The sequence below is a fragment of the Saccopteryx leptura genome, chromosome 11, assembly GCF_036850995.1.
Source record: "Saccopteryx leptura isolate mSacLep1 chromosome 11, mSacLep1_pri_phased_curated, whole genome shotgun sequence".
NCBI lineage: Eukaryota > Metazoa > Chordata > Mammalia > Chiroptera > Emballonuridae > Saccopteryx > Saccopteryx leptura.
The window spans coordinates 25,619,251-25,635,317 of NC_089513.1; the positions used below are offsets into that span (position 1 = coordinate 25,619,251).

Sequence of the window (16,067 nt, forward strand, 5' to 3'; positions counted from 1 at the left end):
TAATAAATTGTATTTATTTATTTTTCAGCAATGACAATGCAGTTTATTAGTCATCAGTTCCCTGATTACCATGACCCTACTATTGGTGAGTAAAAGCCTCTTTTCCTTTAGCTCCAATAAAGGCACTCTAAATAAGTAGCTGACAGATATTGTTGATATCTGTAAAGAATAAGAAATATGTTTTATGCTATGACTCAGTATACACACACATTAATATATAATATGTAAGCTATCACAATAATAGCTTCAAGAAACAATATTTGTCCTTATTTCTTGCCATGCACTCTCATATTTTCTATTTTATTTCTTCTTGATTAATGATGGTTGGAAGACATTAAGTTGATTTTGATTTCAGGATCTACTAATGAATATCTACTGCATTTGAAAAGTTGTACTCTGGATAATATAACTGATGTGCTTGTGTGTTTTAATTTGATCATTTTCTCACTTTATCAGTGTCTGGATTTTGTATTATAGGACTAGTGAACCACACTAATGGTTCATTTGGAAAAGACTCCAGGTATAGATATAATTTTGTTCACTATCCTCATTGGGCAGATGAGGAAACAAAGACCCAAAAAGTCAAAATATTGTTAGAGTAAAAAATCTAGTCATGTTTTGTTCTTCCATTCAATTTTCTTTTTATCGAATCAAATGCAGGGACATTGCAATTGAGAACACTTCTTCCTCAATCAATGCAGAAAAGGTATCTATAAAAGTGCTTTATTCATGCAAAGAGCTACTTTAAAGAATCAGTTGTAAATTTCTTAGCAGAACCTAACATAACATTCTTTTTTTATTTTTTTTTATTTTTGTATTTTTCTGAAGTTGGAGATGGGGAGGCGGTCAGACAGACTCCCGCATGCATCTGACCGGGATCCACCGGCATGCCCACCAGGGGGCAATACTCTGCCCATCTGGGGCATTGCTCTGTTGCAACCAGAGCCATTCTAGTGCCTGAGGCAGAGGCCATGGAGCCATCCTCAGCACCCGGGCCAACTTTGCTCCAATGGAGCCTTGGCTGCAGGAGGGGAAGAGAGAGATAGAGAGGAAGGAGATGGGGAGGGTTGGAGAAGCAGATGGGCACTTCTCCTGTGTGCCCTGGCTGGGAATCGAACCCAGGACTCCCGTGCACCAGGCGGACACTCTACCACTGAACCAACCGGCCAGGGCCTCATAACATTCTTTATATAGAAAGACATCAGCATTGAATACACATGAAGCATTATTTCATGGTATATAGAAAAACACATAGCTTCTGGATCCCTCGTGGTCACCTGCTTGTTTAAACTATGGGTTCCTTTGACTATACTTCATCCCTTACCCTTTTGAGTCCTTCAGTCTGAGTATCTCTGACCCTCACCCACAATGGCTATGATCTTCATCTAGTAATTTTAATTTAAGGTCCTATTGTGTATACAATATGTTGTTTTAGCCTGATCTGTCATGGCACAGTGGACAAAGTGTTTCCCAGGAATGCTGAGGTAACTGGTTCAAAACCCTGTGCTTGCTTGGTCAAGGCACATATGGGAGTTGATGCTTCCTGCTCCTCCCTCCTTCTCTCTCTCTCTTTCTCTCTCCTCCTTCTCTAAAATTAAAAAAATAAAATATCTTATAAAATGTTGTTCTATAAGTAATCATATCTCTTTCTGCAAATCCTTCAGGATATTTACTTGACTACTACTGCTAAAAATAAATTAAATATACTCATTTTTAAGTGTCCCATAATTCAGCAAGACCTCTTCATTAGTTGGAATGAATTATTAAAATTTAAACTCCAACAATTTGTATGTTGTTAATCTGAAAGCACTTCCTCAAGGAGTTGAGTTTTGTCTCTGAAGCAAAAATAATCACTTTGTAAACTTTTAAAAGTGATTAGCTACAGCCTATGTTTGATAATCCTCTAAATCCATTTTCTTAATACCTGGATTCGGGAATGTTGATAACTTGTATAACCTGTTATGAGTTACAGAAGAGGAGAAATCTCTTGGCCAAAGCTCTGAATTAATCTTTTATCTTGTTGGAAAATTAGGCTTATAATATATCATTTACAAAATCTCAGATCACTATGTTTATTATTTTTAGTCATTGTTTAAGCTTTATATATACTGGTGTTTCAAAAAACCTACTTCTTTTCTCACTAGACTCTCATGTCTAATGGCAATATAAGTGGATGAATCATAAATGGCTTCTTGAAGAAGAATAAAGGAAAAGAATGGTATGATGACTCCTTTAGATATCCACAAGGCACATCCATCATTTGAGATTCCATACTGCCAGTGTGCTAAAATCACACCTTTACATGCCTCTAAATAAAATAGCTTCAGAAGAAGAAGTTTGAAAACGGAGGCACAGAGCCCTTGATTACTTTCGATTCAATTTCCCCATTATTGCGTTTCTTGGCATCTGTAATGGGAACATTGGTTAACAATTTTCCATTGGTATCCTGCTCCAGGAAGGTAAAAGTTTCAAATAATTTGCTTTTCTCCTGCTTAAGCTACATAACTATAACTCAGTCTGGCTGACTTCATGACCCCTCAAGAGGAAATTTATATTAGTATATTTTGAAAGTCATACAAATTAGAGAAGAATATACCTATCAAGGATACTTATTTCACAATTTATATAGTAAATGACTATTTTCCAATCCTTGTTCAGATCTGTTTCTCATCCTACTGACTGAGGTTTTTGAATAGTTTTTCTCTGAAATTTTTGAAAGATTTTTATGGTTTTACTTTCTCCCTATATCCAGCTTAGAATTATTTTTTCTTTCAAATCTACATCAATTCTGAAAAATTGGGTTTCCTTTAGCCTTGACTAGAATTAGGCATATCATCTGCTACCATCATTCTTCCCAAGGAAGTAATTGTTCTCCTTATGGAATGGCACCTTTTCAAAGTCAGGAACCAATGTGTCTTGCAAATCCACAGAAAATACCTGTGAAAGGTACATTGAAAACTGTTGATTCTTTTCTGCCATGTAAGAGAATCTCACTCATAAATTAAGTTCCTTATAAAGGTATTGAATGTGAATAAATTCAAGTTTTAATTAAATCTTTAAATTAGACTATTTTTAAGTATTAAATAGGGTATTAAGTATACTTTGCTTTTTCTATAGTATAATAATTGTGGAAATAATAAGAAAAAGCATTTTGAACAAAGTTCAAACTCCAACCTTTCATATTAATAAACACATGCCATTTTTTAATTTTTTAATTTTTTCATTTTTTTTCTTTTTTTTTCATTTTTTTATTTATGATTTTAATTTGTTTTTACATAGATTCAAGTGTCCCTCCTAATATATCTCCCCCACTCCCTTATTCCTCTCGGCTCCCCCTCTCTCCTCCCCCCAATGATTTCCCCATTTTTCTCCAGGATTTGCTGGCCTGTTTTCTATAATGCTGTGTTATGTATATATACTTTCCCTCTGGTCCCTTTGGTCCCGCCTCTGCCTCTGTTCCGTTGCTCAGTTCACATTGTTCATTGGATTCCTCAAATGAGTGAGGTCATATGATATTTTTCTTTCTCTGCCTGGCTTAATTCACTTAACATAATAGTTTCCAGGTCCATCCATGTTGTCGTGAAAGGTAAGATTTCCTTCTTCCTCATGCCCGTGTAGTATTCCATTGTGTATGATTAACACATACCATTTTTAGTTAATAATAAATCATTGGAGATAAACATTATATGCAATTCAATCAGCAAAATATATTTAAATGTCTAATATTTCCAAAGGAATCTGTTTATTCTCTAGAAATAAAAGATTAAAATTCACAGTTCAAGCCATTGAGGACTTTTATTTTAGGAAGAGGAATTGAGACATATACGCAAATATTTATAATACCTTTGAAGTAAGTTATTGCTATAAGAAAGAAGCAAAAGGCTAAGGGATTTTGAAAGAATGAAGCAGCAGCTCAGTGATCCTCTTTTAAGTTGTATTACTGGGATTTAGGATCACAGCTTCCTATATATTTTAAAAGCCAAGTAGCTCCTGTTCTCCATTCTGAAACTTAAGATCCTGGAAGCTTTTTAGGAAGTCTGGACTTCTGAAAGACATTTGAGAAAATGACTTAGAGCAGTTTGTTTTGATATGTACTTTTAATCTTATTGTAACTTGCTTGAAATTAAAAATCTTATTGTATATTTTCTGACTTTATATGAATTAGACATCAATTTGATGATTTTTTTTCCTGCAATAGAATATGGTGTCTCTTTCCGAAAATCAACTATAACCAGATTCTCATTTGTGGACCATATATTTATTTCAAATTATTGTTTATTGATATCTTTATATGTTGAGATTTCTTTCTGTTCATGCTCTTTAATAATCAAATAAATGCCAACATAGAAAATATAGAATGTAAGCATAGAAAACCAGGTCATGTTCTTTGGCAAATTAATACAGATGGAAACAAGATATAATCTCAAATAGCTTGCTCTGAGAAAGACATTTAATACTTGATGAAAAATTCTGAGCCATGAAGGGTTTGTGTTCCTTCTCAGTTACAGAGCATTATAACTTTGATTACATCATGTAAGTAATTGGTGATTGTCTTTACTAACCTCAAAGACTGTTGTTTTGGCATACTTTCCCTGCAAGCCTATAAAGCTATCATATGTATGTATATATGTGTATGTGGGGTTTTTTGTGTGTGTGTGTATGTGTATGTATAGTATTAGGTTTCATGCTAAACATAAAATATATAGAGATAAAAACACAATCTATGACTTTAAAGCATTTCCAGTTGGATGGGAAAAATTAATTAATCAGTAAACAGTGCCATATGATAAATTCATGAAAAAAAAAAAAAAGCACAGGATACTGAAGAAGGACAATGTGGTACATCTTACAGGACCTGAAGGCATACAAAGTACATTTAGAATAAATGCTCTCTGTGCTGAGTTTTGAAGGATGCATTTGAGTTGCACAAGTTGGGAGGGAAGAAGAATAGATATTCTCAAAAGAACAAAATATATAGGCACCCAGGCAAGCCAACACAGGTTGTAGCTAAGATGGGGAATTCAGAGAACCAAAATTCCTAAGGATTAAATAAATGACATAAAGTGAAGGTTGGCAAGAAGAAATTAAAGATTTGTCAGGGACTGGATCTTCAAAGATTGTGTAGGACCAGCTAAGGGTTTAGATGGCTACAGTCCTGTACTCTGAGATAAAAAATGAATATTCCTGACAGCCTACTTAAATTTTACATTTAGATAGCAACAAGGCAGACAAAACTGAACGTGCCCCAACATTAACTAATAATTGATTACCCCTAGTAGACTTTACTTCCTCAGAATTCTTTATCCTAGTAAAAAGCACAGGATCTCATGCTAGAACACCAAGAGAAATCCTGGATATCTATTTCAGCTTTTACATTAAAACATTCACCAAACTCTGTTGTTTCTACCTTCTAAAAATATCTTAAGCCTGTCCTCATCTCTCCATAATACCAGCTGTCTTCTTATTGTATGCCACCCCCATTTCCAATTTGGACTATTGTCATTGTTTTTTTTACACAGAATCCAGAAATATCTTTATGAATACAAATTTGGACTGCTGGACAGTTCCTAATATTATCAATTAAGTTTAGGATGAAGAATAAAATTCTAAGACTAGAGCGAAGATTCCCATGTTGTTGCTACTGTTACTCACACACCTGCTACCCACCACTCCTATTTGGGGCTTCAACTACATCCACCTTCTTTTAGATTCACAAACTAGCCAAGCTCATTTCTACCTTAGAAAAATTTTTGCACATATTTTAACTATGGATGCTCTTCATCTCTTCACCTCCCTTTTTGCCTGGTAAACTCTTACTTTGTTTAAATTTCAGCTTAAGTATTGCTTCCTCAAGAACGATTTGTTTGAGAATACTATGCTAAGTGAAGTAAGACAGAGAAAAAGAAATACCATATAATTTCACTTATATGTGGAATCTAAAGAACAAAATATGTAAACAAAATAGAAACAGACTGACAGTTGTCAGAGGGGAGGGGTGTAGGAAGGCTGGGTAAAAAAAGTGAAGTTAATAAGGAGTATAAATTTTAGATACAGAATAGTCACAAAGATGTAGATTACAGCAGAGGGTTTATAGTCAGTAAGTAGTATGGTGATAATCATGTATGGGTCCAGGTGGATTCCTGAAGCATGGGGGGTGGCACTTTGTTAAGTACGTACATGATTTTCTAACCACTTATCTGTACCCCTGACACTCATATGGAATAACACTGAATGTAAATTGTAACTGAAAAATAAAAATAAAATAAAATAAAATAAAGCCCCCTTTTGACCACTCAAAATAAGTCCTTCTTTTATTTATTCTGTCAGAGCCAGTAATATTTCCTTAATATCATTTGTCTCTATGTAAATTAAAATTTTTTAGTTAACTTTATGTTTAATTGAAATGTCCTAAGGGTAGAACCCCCAATATATTATTCACGAGTGTTTCCCCAGACCTTACCTGAATGCCAGGTATATAGTAGTGCTCAATAAATATTTTTCGAATAAAAAATAGATGAACAAATATGTTTCTAGGAAAACATGTATCGTTTTTAGTTTTTGCTACAGTTAATTTTAGAGTCCTAGGGAGCAACTAAACTAATTAAAGGTGTGTTATCATAGAAATTCCCTATGTATATTAATGGCTGTTTCTTAACCTAAATACAGTGTGTCCATAAAGTCATGGTGCACTTTTGACCGGTCACAGGAAAGCAACAAAAGACGATAGAAATGTGAAACCTGCACCAAATAAAAGGAAAACTCTCCCAGTTTCATTCCTATTCAGTGCAGTTCGATGTGGGCTCATGCACAGATTTTTTTAGGGCTCCTTAGGTAGCTGTCCAGTATAACCTCTAGAGACTCATCACTGACTGATGGCCTACCAGAACTGGGTTTCTCTACCAAACTGCCTGTTTCCTTCAACTGCTTATTCCACCGAGTAATGTTATTCCAATGTGGTGGCGCTTTGTTATAAACACACCGATATTCACATTGCACTTTGGTCACGGATTCGAATCTAGTGAGCCACAGAACACACTGAACTTTCCTCTGTACCATCCACATCTCGACTGGCATGGCCGTGGGCTGCTCTGCTGTATACACGGTTTTATGTCATCATCTGTGCATGTGCACATGCTGCCACATCATTCTACAGAAACTGGGAGGGTTTTCCTTTTATTTGGTGCAGATTTCACATTTCTATCATCTTCTGTTGCTTTCCTGTGACCGGTCAAAAGTGCACCATGACTTTACGGACACAGTGTAGTTACCAGAAGAAAATTTCTTTGAAAAATTAGAAGCATTTTGCTAGTGTAAATTATTTCTTCTGCTTCCTCTTTTTATTCTCCTCTGCTTTTTCCTCTCCATTCAATATTAATTTATCCACAAATGTTTGTTGGGCAGCTGCAATGTTTCAGGCATTGTACAAGGCACGGGAATCAATGGCACATAAAATTAGGCAAAAATGTGTTCCTCATTCATCATCTCTACCTAATATCATTTCATCATTTTAAAGTCCAATCATATCTCTTTTTTTGTGACAGAGACAGAGATAGACACAAAGAGAGAGACAGATAGGGACAGACAAACAGGAAGGGAGAAAGATGAGAAGCATCAATTCTTCGTTGTGTCACCTTTAGTAGTTCATTGATTGCTTTCTCCTATGTGCCTTGACCAGGGGACTCCAGCAGAGTGAGTAACTCCTTGCTCAAACCAGTGACCTGGGCTCACTCCTATAACCTTGGGTTTCCAGCCAGTGACCTTTGGGTTCAAGCCAGCAACCATAAGGTCATGTCTATGATTGCACACTCAAACCAGGAACCCTGCACTCAACTTGGTGAGCCCATGCTCAAAACAGATGAGCTCTCATTTAAGCCAGAGAACTTGGTGTTTTGAACCTGGGTCCTCTGAATCCCAGTCCGAAGCTTTATCCACTGTGCCACCACCTGGTCAGGCTAATCATATCTCTTTATCTGCATCCAATCATCCCTTTTTCTCTTTGCATTAGACTGACTTGATGTCATTATATAAGTACAGCATCCAATTTGATTTGCATAAATTGGCCTTAAGGACCTAGTCAATAGTTTTTTGGGGTTGCTTTTCTTGTAAAGAGAAAACAGCCGTAATAAACAATTCAGGAATCAGTTATGACTTTATTGATTTACCTGGCCATACATTTATTCAGTATTCATAGTGCCCAGAAATTCTCATGACCAACAAGTTTCCAGCTTCAATATTTTATTTTCAGGGAACACATACTCTTGTAATGGACTCAGCTGTGAGTGCTTCCCCTCCTTTAGTGTTTCAGACCTCCAATGTCACTTACAAATCATTAATACTGCATAATGCACTCATCTGAAAGATTTATATTCTTCCTGAGCAATTGGTAAGAACTGTAACAAGCTCCACAGGAAAAGACTAAAATGTCATATATAGAATTTAGTCTTCTTGAGTGATTTGGGAAATTTGAAAAACAAGGACCTCATATAAGTGGCAAAGTACATTAACAGCATGGACAGATCTGTGAATAGCGCTATATCCAATGACTGCTATTTTACCGCAATGCATAAGCATGAAATAGATTAATGTGATTAGACCAGTAGAGGACAAATGCACATTAAGTAGATGTTTCTTAGCATTTCTAGTGGAATACAAAGTTTGTAAGCTAAGGATTTTAGAAAAATATGTTTGAATCACACTCAAATAGCCTGCTTAGTGTCTAAAGAGTGTACTAATAGAGTCACTTTTTTGTGTCACTAGGAAAATCCCTATTAAAATGTATTCTCAGGGGAGAGGTAAAGCCCAGAGCCACTAAGAGTCCTTTATACATTAACATAGATTAATGTATTCAATTATTCTAGTGAGTAAGCCAAAAGCTATGGTCTACAAGGCAGCACTAAAGGGATAGCATGAGACTTGGAGGAGGTAGGGTTATATCTCTACCAAATATAACTCTTAAAGAAGGCAGTGCTTATAAACAGAAATTGAAAAATTGCATTTATTAGTGACTCTGGATGAAGAACATGGTAGAATACCAAGAAAATTAGTGTGAATGAGATAGATCAGAAAATTAACTGCCTTCATGCTACCCCTGATTTCTTTCCAGACTCATCCTGTAACATTCTTTAGGTTGCTGAGCTCCAGCCACACTAGTCTTCCTTCAGTTCCTTAAATGTGACAAGCAGGCTCTTCTTTGCCATTCAGTTTTTGCCAATGAGCCATTGTCTACCTTGAATACTACCTCTCTGCTTTTCTCTTAACAAGTTCCTGCTCATTCTTTAAGTCTCAGTTTTGCATATCATGTCCCCAGAGACTTCTTTTATCTACTTATCTAAATTAACTGCTCAACACATAAACACACACAGGAATGTGCATGGTTAATAGACTTATTCTCAATGTCAACACATAGCTTGTAAACTTAACAATATTTATTTAATTCCACGTGAAAAATTCTGTTATTTTTTGCTCTGTCTCCCCACATCAGAAGTAGGCTCCATGATGGTAGAGACCATATCTGCCTTATTCATTGTATGTCACACAAGACCTATACATGGCTTACAAGGGGTACTCAAAATACTTGCTGAATAAAGAAATGTACAATATAAATGACTTTGGTGTCTTTCTTTTCCTTCTTACCTATGTTTCATGATTACATGATTTCAGACTCCTTTGCTGAAACTTCCTTGGAACAGCTGAGCAGAACATGCTACCTGGTCTTACTCTAAATGTATAACCATGGATCTCAAATGGGTTTTGAATGATGTCTGAAAAACACATATAGGTCATAGCCTAGTCTTCTTTCACTCTTTAAAACCCAGCAACTTCTCCCATCTTCACACTCTTTCTAATAACCTTGTTAATTTACTAAGAAAAATGAAAGCAATCAGAAGATAAATTTCCAAAGACTCTTATCTAGAAGATACTTCCAAAACTGCCTGCCACTGTGGACCCATACTTGTTCTAAGTAACTTTATTACTTAGATGAGCTACATGCTCCCATATAAACTAGAACCACACTTAAATTCAGTAGTTTTCCAACCCCTCTACTGCTCAAGAATGTTGCTCAAATTTTCTCTTTTATGGAGCATTTGCCATCATCATAAAAACATGCTACTGTTTCTTGCATCCTAAACATAAAAAAATTTAAAATCTTTTTTTTAATCCTACTTTCTTCACCAGTTTTTGCCCATTTCCCCACTTTCTTTGCTGTAAACCTCCTCAGAGTTGTATATACCCCCAATTCTAATGATTCTTCTTTCTTCAATCAGCTCTAGCCAGGTTTTCAATCCTATTACTCTACTGAAATTGCTTTTATCAAGGTCAGCTTGACTCCATAGTGGCTAATCCAATGATCAGTTTTCATTCTGTCCATTTTAATCTACCAGCAGTGCTTGATATAGTCTACCACTCTCATGTTTGATCACCTGTTCTCACTTGGCATCCAGGGTGCCACACTCTCCTGGTTTTTGTCTCTAACAGCTTTTCTGCCTCCTGGCTCGGTTCTCCCTCTTTTCCTGCATAATGAAGCACCTCTGACACTCAGTGTTGGGTCCTATAGGGTCTCTATCTAAATTTTCCTCTTTGGTGACTTCCCTCCTTCAGTGTCATGGCCTTGGCTGTCATTTAGACACTAAACTTCCAAACGTATAACTCCACCTAATTTTTCTCTAATTTCCAAACTTGCATTTCTAATTTCCTACTCAACTTCTCCATTTGGCTGTCTAATAGGCATCCTAAATTACCCTCTCCAAAATTGATTTGTTTAAAAAAAATTTTTTTTTTCATTTTATAGCCTTTCTCACTTCATGGCTATCCCATCCTTTTGACTGCATATGCCTAAAATGTTTTAATCTTTAGTTCTCTCTTTGTCCATACTACATCTCCTCAGAAATTTCCATTGACTTGACTTTCAAAACATATCCAAAATCCACTAATGTTTCACTTATTTCTACTGTTCCTGTCTTGATGTGAGCCAGGGAACCCTCAGGCTGCACTGCTACACTAGGACCTAAGAGATCTCACTGCTTCTCCTTGTATCCCTCTCTCCAGTCTGTTTTCACTGTAGCAGAGTGATCTCTTAAAAAAATAATCTAGATGATGTCACTCTGTTGAAACCCTCCAGTAGTTCCTTATTCCCTCAAAGTAAAAGCTAACATATTGACAGAGGGCTATTAAGCCCTTCAGAAGGACACATCTTGCCCCTCTGACTTTACTTCTTAACACTCTATCTCACTCATTCAATTTCAACCACAAAAGCTCCTTGCTGTTTCTGGAACATGCCATATAATTTCTCATCTTGGCCTCTTTGCACTTGACTTTCCCTGGAACACTCTTTTCCCAGATACTCACAAAACTTACCTCAATACCTCCTTCAAGACTTTCTTTTGGGGTCAAATGGGTGGTGGGCTTATACTGACAACCACCAGAACTCCTGGTTACATTCACTCTCACCTTTCTAGTTTTCTCATAGCATATATTACCATCTTTCTTACTATGTAGTTATATCTGTCTTCCTTAGCTATAACATAGGCTCTGTTTGGGTCACAGAAGTCTAGCAAGACTCAAGATCAATACCTGGTTCATAGCAGATGATCAATAAATTAGATGAGTAAATGCCTAAAGAACTTACTGGCCCATCAACCTTGAATAAATTAGCATATATTGCCAACCTTTCCTCATCTACAAAAATATGGTGATGATACTATTTCTCATAATTGTTTTGTGAGATAATGTAGAAACGTAGATATAACTGCTTTACATTCTGCTCAAGACAAAAGGAATTTATGGTTTTCACAGCGGAAATTAATTGAAAAAGAAAAGATAAACGTGGTAATAAGGAAACCTGTCAGAAAAAGATCACCTAGATCAGCGGTTCTCAACCTGTGGGTCGCGACCCCGGCGGGGGTCAAACGACCAAAACACAGGGGTCGCCTAAAGCCATCGGAAAATATATATTTATTATACAATACATTTTAAAATAAAATATGTATTTCCAATGGCTTTAAGCGACCCCTGTGTTTTGGTCGTTCGACCCCTGCTGGGGTCGCGACCCACAAGTTGAGAACCACTGACTTAGATGTTGTTATCTAATTTGGTGGCCCAGTGAATCTATTCAGAAAGACAGTAATCAGAATGACAGTGTATTAACTTGCAGCGTTTACTGTCACCACTACTACAGTTACTCAAAGCACCTATGATTATGATTATTTTATGTGGCCAAACTGCATAGAACAGAAAAAAACTATAAATACTTGATTTAATAAAATAAAATAAAATAAAAACTGGATCTGGGAAGCATAGCATCTCCATGACGGCTATCTTACATTTGAATACAAAGTTAGCCTGACCAGGCGGTGGCACGGTAAATAAAGCATCAGACTGGGATGCAGAGGACCCAGGTTCAAGACCCCAAGGTCGCCAGCTTGAGTGCAGGCTCATCTGGTTTGAGCAAAAGCTCGCCAGCTTGGACCCAAGGTTGCTGGCTCAAGCAAGGGGTTACACTGTCTACTGAAGGCCTGCGGTCAAGGCACATATGAGAAAGCAATCAATGAACAACTAAGGTGTCACAACGAAAAACTGATGATTGATGCTTCTCCTCTCTCTCTGTTCCTGTCAGTCTGTCCTTATCTATCCCTCTCTCTGAATCTCTCTCTGTGTCTCTGTAAAAATAATAATAATAATAATACAAAAATAAAAAAATTGCCTGCTAGGCATTGAATCAGTCCTAAGGGAGTTAATAGAACAGAAAGCTTAATGCTAGGCTGAGAATATAGGACACATCTGTCAGGATTGCACTGTTCTTTCACCAAAGGCTACAGCATTTCCTTCTTAGCTCCAAAACAGTCTATGACCTTGATCATTCCTGGAAGTAATTGAAATAACACTTGCTGTTTTTTCAGCATTCATAATAAACCAGTCCCCTTCTGAAGAATAAGACATTCATTGTGGATATATGCCAATGCAATCTTATTTCTGTAGAGTTCTGCAGGTTAGGGATAATTCCCAGTCTTTCAGGTTGCTCTGCCTATCAATATTCTGGCTTATGTCCACTCATTTTTTAATAAATAACTAATAAGCTGGGCATTTTTCTTGAACCTGCACTATGGCAATGTACAACAAAGTCCTCTGTACTTGTGGAGATGAATTTCACTGGAGAAGACGGATAATGCAAATTTACCAATAAATCTGTATTGTCAAGGAGTTAATTTGGGGACACATTTCACTTGAGTTTAATAATATATATGTATTTATTTGATTTGAAATTACTTCTATGTATAGTCAAGTTCTTGCTAGCTCCCTTAACATGGCCTCTAGAAATACTACTTCTTTAAGAAAAAAAAAAAGATAAAATTAGGAATGGGAAATTAGGAATAGGACTTTGGAAAGGACCCCTGCAAGGGAGCAGCCCAGAAGCTATGGCTTCATTAGTTTTCAGTCTACTGGCCTCTGAGGTGCCCTCTTTCTCTTTTCCACCCACTGCTGATGGTAAGTACAGTGGGAAGGAAAGGGAGGCAGAGTCAATGGTCAGAGTGGTCTGAATCAAGTGTGGTTATTTTGGCAAATTTTATAAAACAATTTACCCTCTGCTTATATTAGCAGGGCATATTCCTATCAAATCTTCAAGAGGTTAAAAAAAAAAGAAGGTTCACATCAGCACAAATATAGTAACACTGCTATTCTGAACTACACCATCTACTGTTTCACAGGGTTTGTGTTTGTGTGTGTGTGTGCAAAGAGACCTGTCCTCTTAGAGTCACCCAAATTTATATTATTATTGATTCCTTGTGAATAACGTGAATATTATGAGATTTAAAACCATTCCTACTGGCCTGACCTGTGGTGGCACAGTGGGATAAAGCGTCGACTTGGAACGCTGAGGTCGCCTGTTCGATACCCTGGGCTTGCCTGGTCAAGGCACATATGGGAGTTGATGCTTCCTCCTCCTCCCGTTCCTCCCTCCCTCCCTCTCTCTCTCTCTCTCTCTCTCTCCCTCTCTCTCCTCTCTGAAAATTGAATAAATAAAATCTTTAAAAAAATAATATATAAAACCATTTCTACTTACTTGACTAGGGGACGGTGCAGTGGATAGAGTGTCAACGTGGGACACTGAGGACCCAGGTTCAAAACCTTGAGGTTGCTGGCTTGAGCACGGGCTCATCTGACTTGAGCATGGGATCACCAGCTTGAGCACAGGGTTGCTGGCCTGAGCCCAAAGCCAACTGGCTTGAGTAAGGGTTCACTGGCTCAGCTGGATCCCTCTGATCAAGGCACATATGAGAAAGCAATCAATGAACAATTAAAGTGCCACAACTATGAGTTGATGCTTCTCATCACTCTCTTTTCCTGTTGTCTCTCTCTCACTAAAAACAAGCAAGCAAACAAACAAACAAACAAAAAACAGTCCTACCACTTCACAGATGGAACTCCAATGGCTCTGGTTTTAAATACCCCCTGATTCTCAGCACTGTGACGCAGAGAGGAGGCCTCTATTCAGACATCTGATTTATTGGATGTATTTCTTCAGCTGGAAAACAAAACTGATAATTTTCCTACCACATAAGGCTGCTGTGAGAATTAGCTGAGATAATAGAAGTGAGGTGCTTAGCATAGACACTAGCACACTGAAATCATCCCATAAATCTCAGGACTGTTAGGACTAAATAAATAAATCTTAGTACTAAGCATTGCTGTTTGAGGAGATGATCAAGAGGCTGTGACCACCAGATAACCCACGAGCTGGACTCAAGCATTAGGAGGCTCCTCACCCCTGCCCCTGTCCATGGAATGAAGTTTCTGCCCACTCTTCCCACAGCTGGAACCATTTCAAGGATGCAAGCTTGAAAGAGCAATGTGTTTTGAGATCATCTAGGTGGTTCACGTGACTGAGCCCCATTGAGGCCTCTTTAAAGTTCAGGTGGTCAGAATGATACAGCATGATCTACTCATCTCGTGGCTGCCCAAACAAGCCTTGTGTGTAAGTTTCCTTGCATATTAAATGTAACACCTAATTATCTGGACTGGCCTGCATCTTTTTCCATTTCTCTTTGTCCTCCATGTAGAGGGGCCAACTTTTGAATCAACGATTGGCAAGCCAGCCAGGAGGTATGAGAAATGGGTCTTGGGAAAGAGGCATTAAGGGGGAAATCCCGAGTTGGCAATGACTTATACGTGGACATGGTGGGTCATGTCTTTGCAGACTGCTCGTGAGTACAGGGACGCTCCGAAAACACCAGCTGGTTTGTTTGAGAAACTGTACAGAAGGCACAATAATAGCAAAGAAGGGGAAGGAATGACTATGCAGTGGGCTGGCTTTTATTGTGAGAAGTTCACCTGTCACCAATGCCCACCTACAGGCTCAAGTTAGAAAGCTGAAAGAAGAGCTAAGGTCAGAGAAGGACGTGCAGTTGTCCACTACTTTGATACTAACAAAGTAGAACAGGATAGGTTGGGACCTTAGCATGCTATTTTGCAAAGCTACTAGGTCACAAACAGCTGGGGATTAAGGTCCAAGTGTTTGTGACAAAATCTGATTGGAACAGGAACTAAGAGGTAGAATTTCTGGAAAAATGAGGCGAGCTAAAGGGAGGATGTTATCGTGATTGACAATGAAACATTAAGTGCCCCATGCTGTCCCACCCCTAATACAAAGGAAATGTTAAAATAGCAATTACCCTAGATTTTTGATAATAGAGAAATAAATATACCCCTAAACTCCTAGAAGAAAAAAAGTTGTATTCTTTTTTAGTTTCTTGGAGATGTAAATCTTACCATGTCTTTGAAATGTAAGCAACCAAAAAGATAATTAAAACCCTTATAATTGCCTGAGATTGAAGGAAAAATGGGCTGAAAAAGGCTTTTTAAAATACAGGCTGCTATGAGAAGCTCCCTTGTCCAACATCTAGCCCATAATTGCTAAATTATATAATAACAATGTTCTCATAATTAGTCTTTTAATAAAGTTTTCAAATAGTACCATAACCATGGAAACTTTAATTAATCATCTGTGATGTTGACTATATTCAGTAGCTGATTAAAATGATCTGTGGTCAACCTAAACAACTAGAGACATG

At 37.3% G+C, this 16,067-nt stretch overlaps 1 protein-coding gene across 1 annotated transcript in view; it reads left to right on the forward strand.

The window, feature by feature from the left end:
• The window catches only part of RIT2 (Ras like without CAAX 2), a 356,472-nt gene that overhangs the window by 76,579 nt on the left and 263,826 nt on the right, over window positions 1–16,067 (forward strand). Inside the window, exon 2 of the mRNA XM_066352836.1 lies at window positions 29–85. Within this exon, the coding sequence (XP_066208933.1) occupies window positions 29–85 (57 nt within the window). The remainder of the gene's footprint in view (window positions 1–28; window positions 86–16,067) is intronic.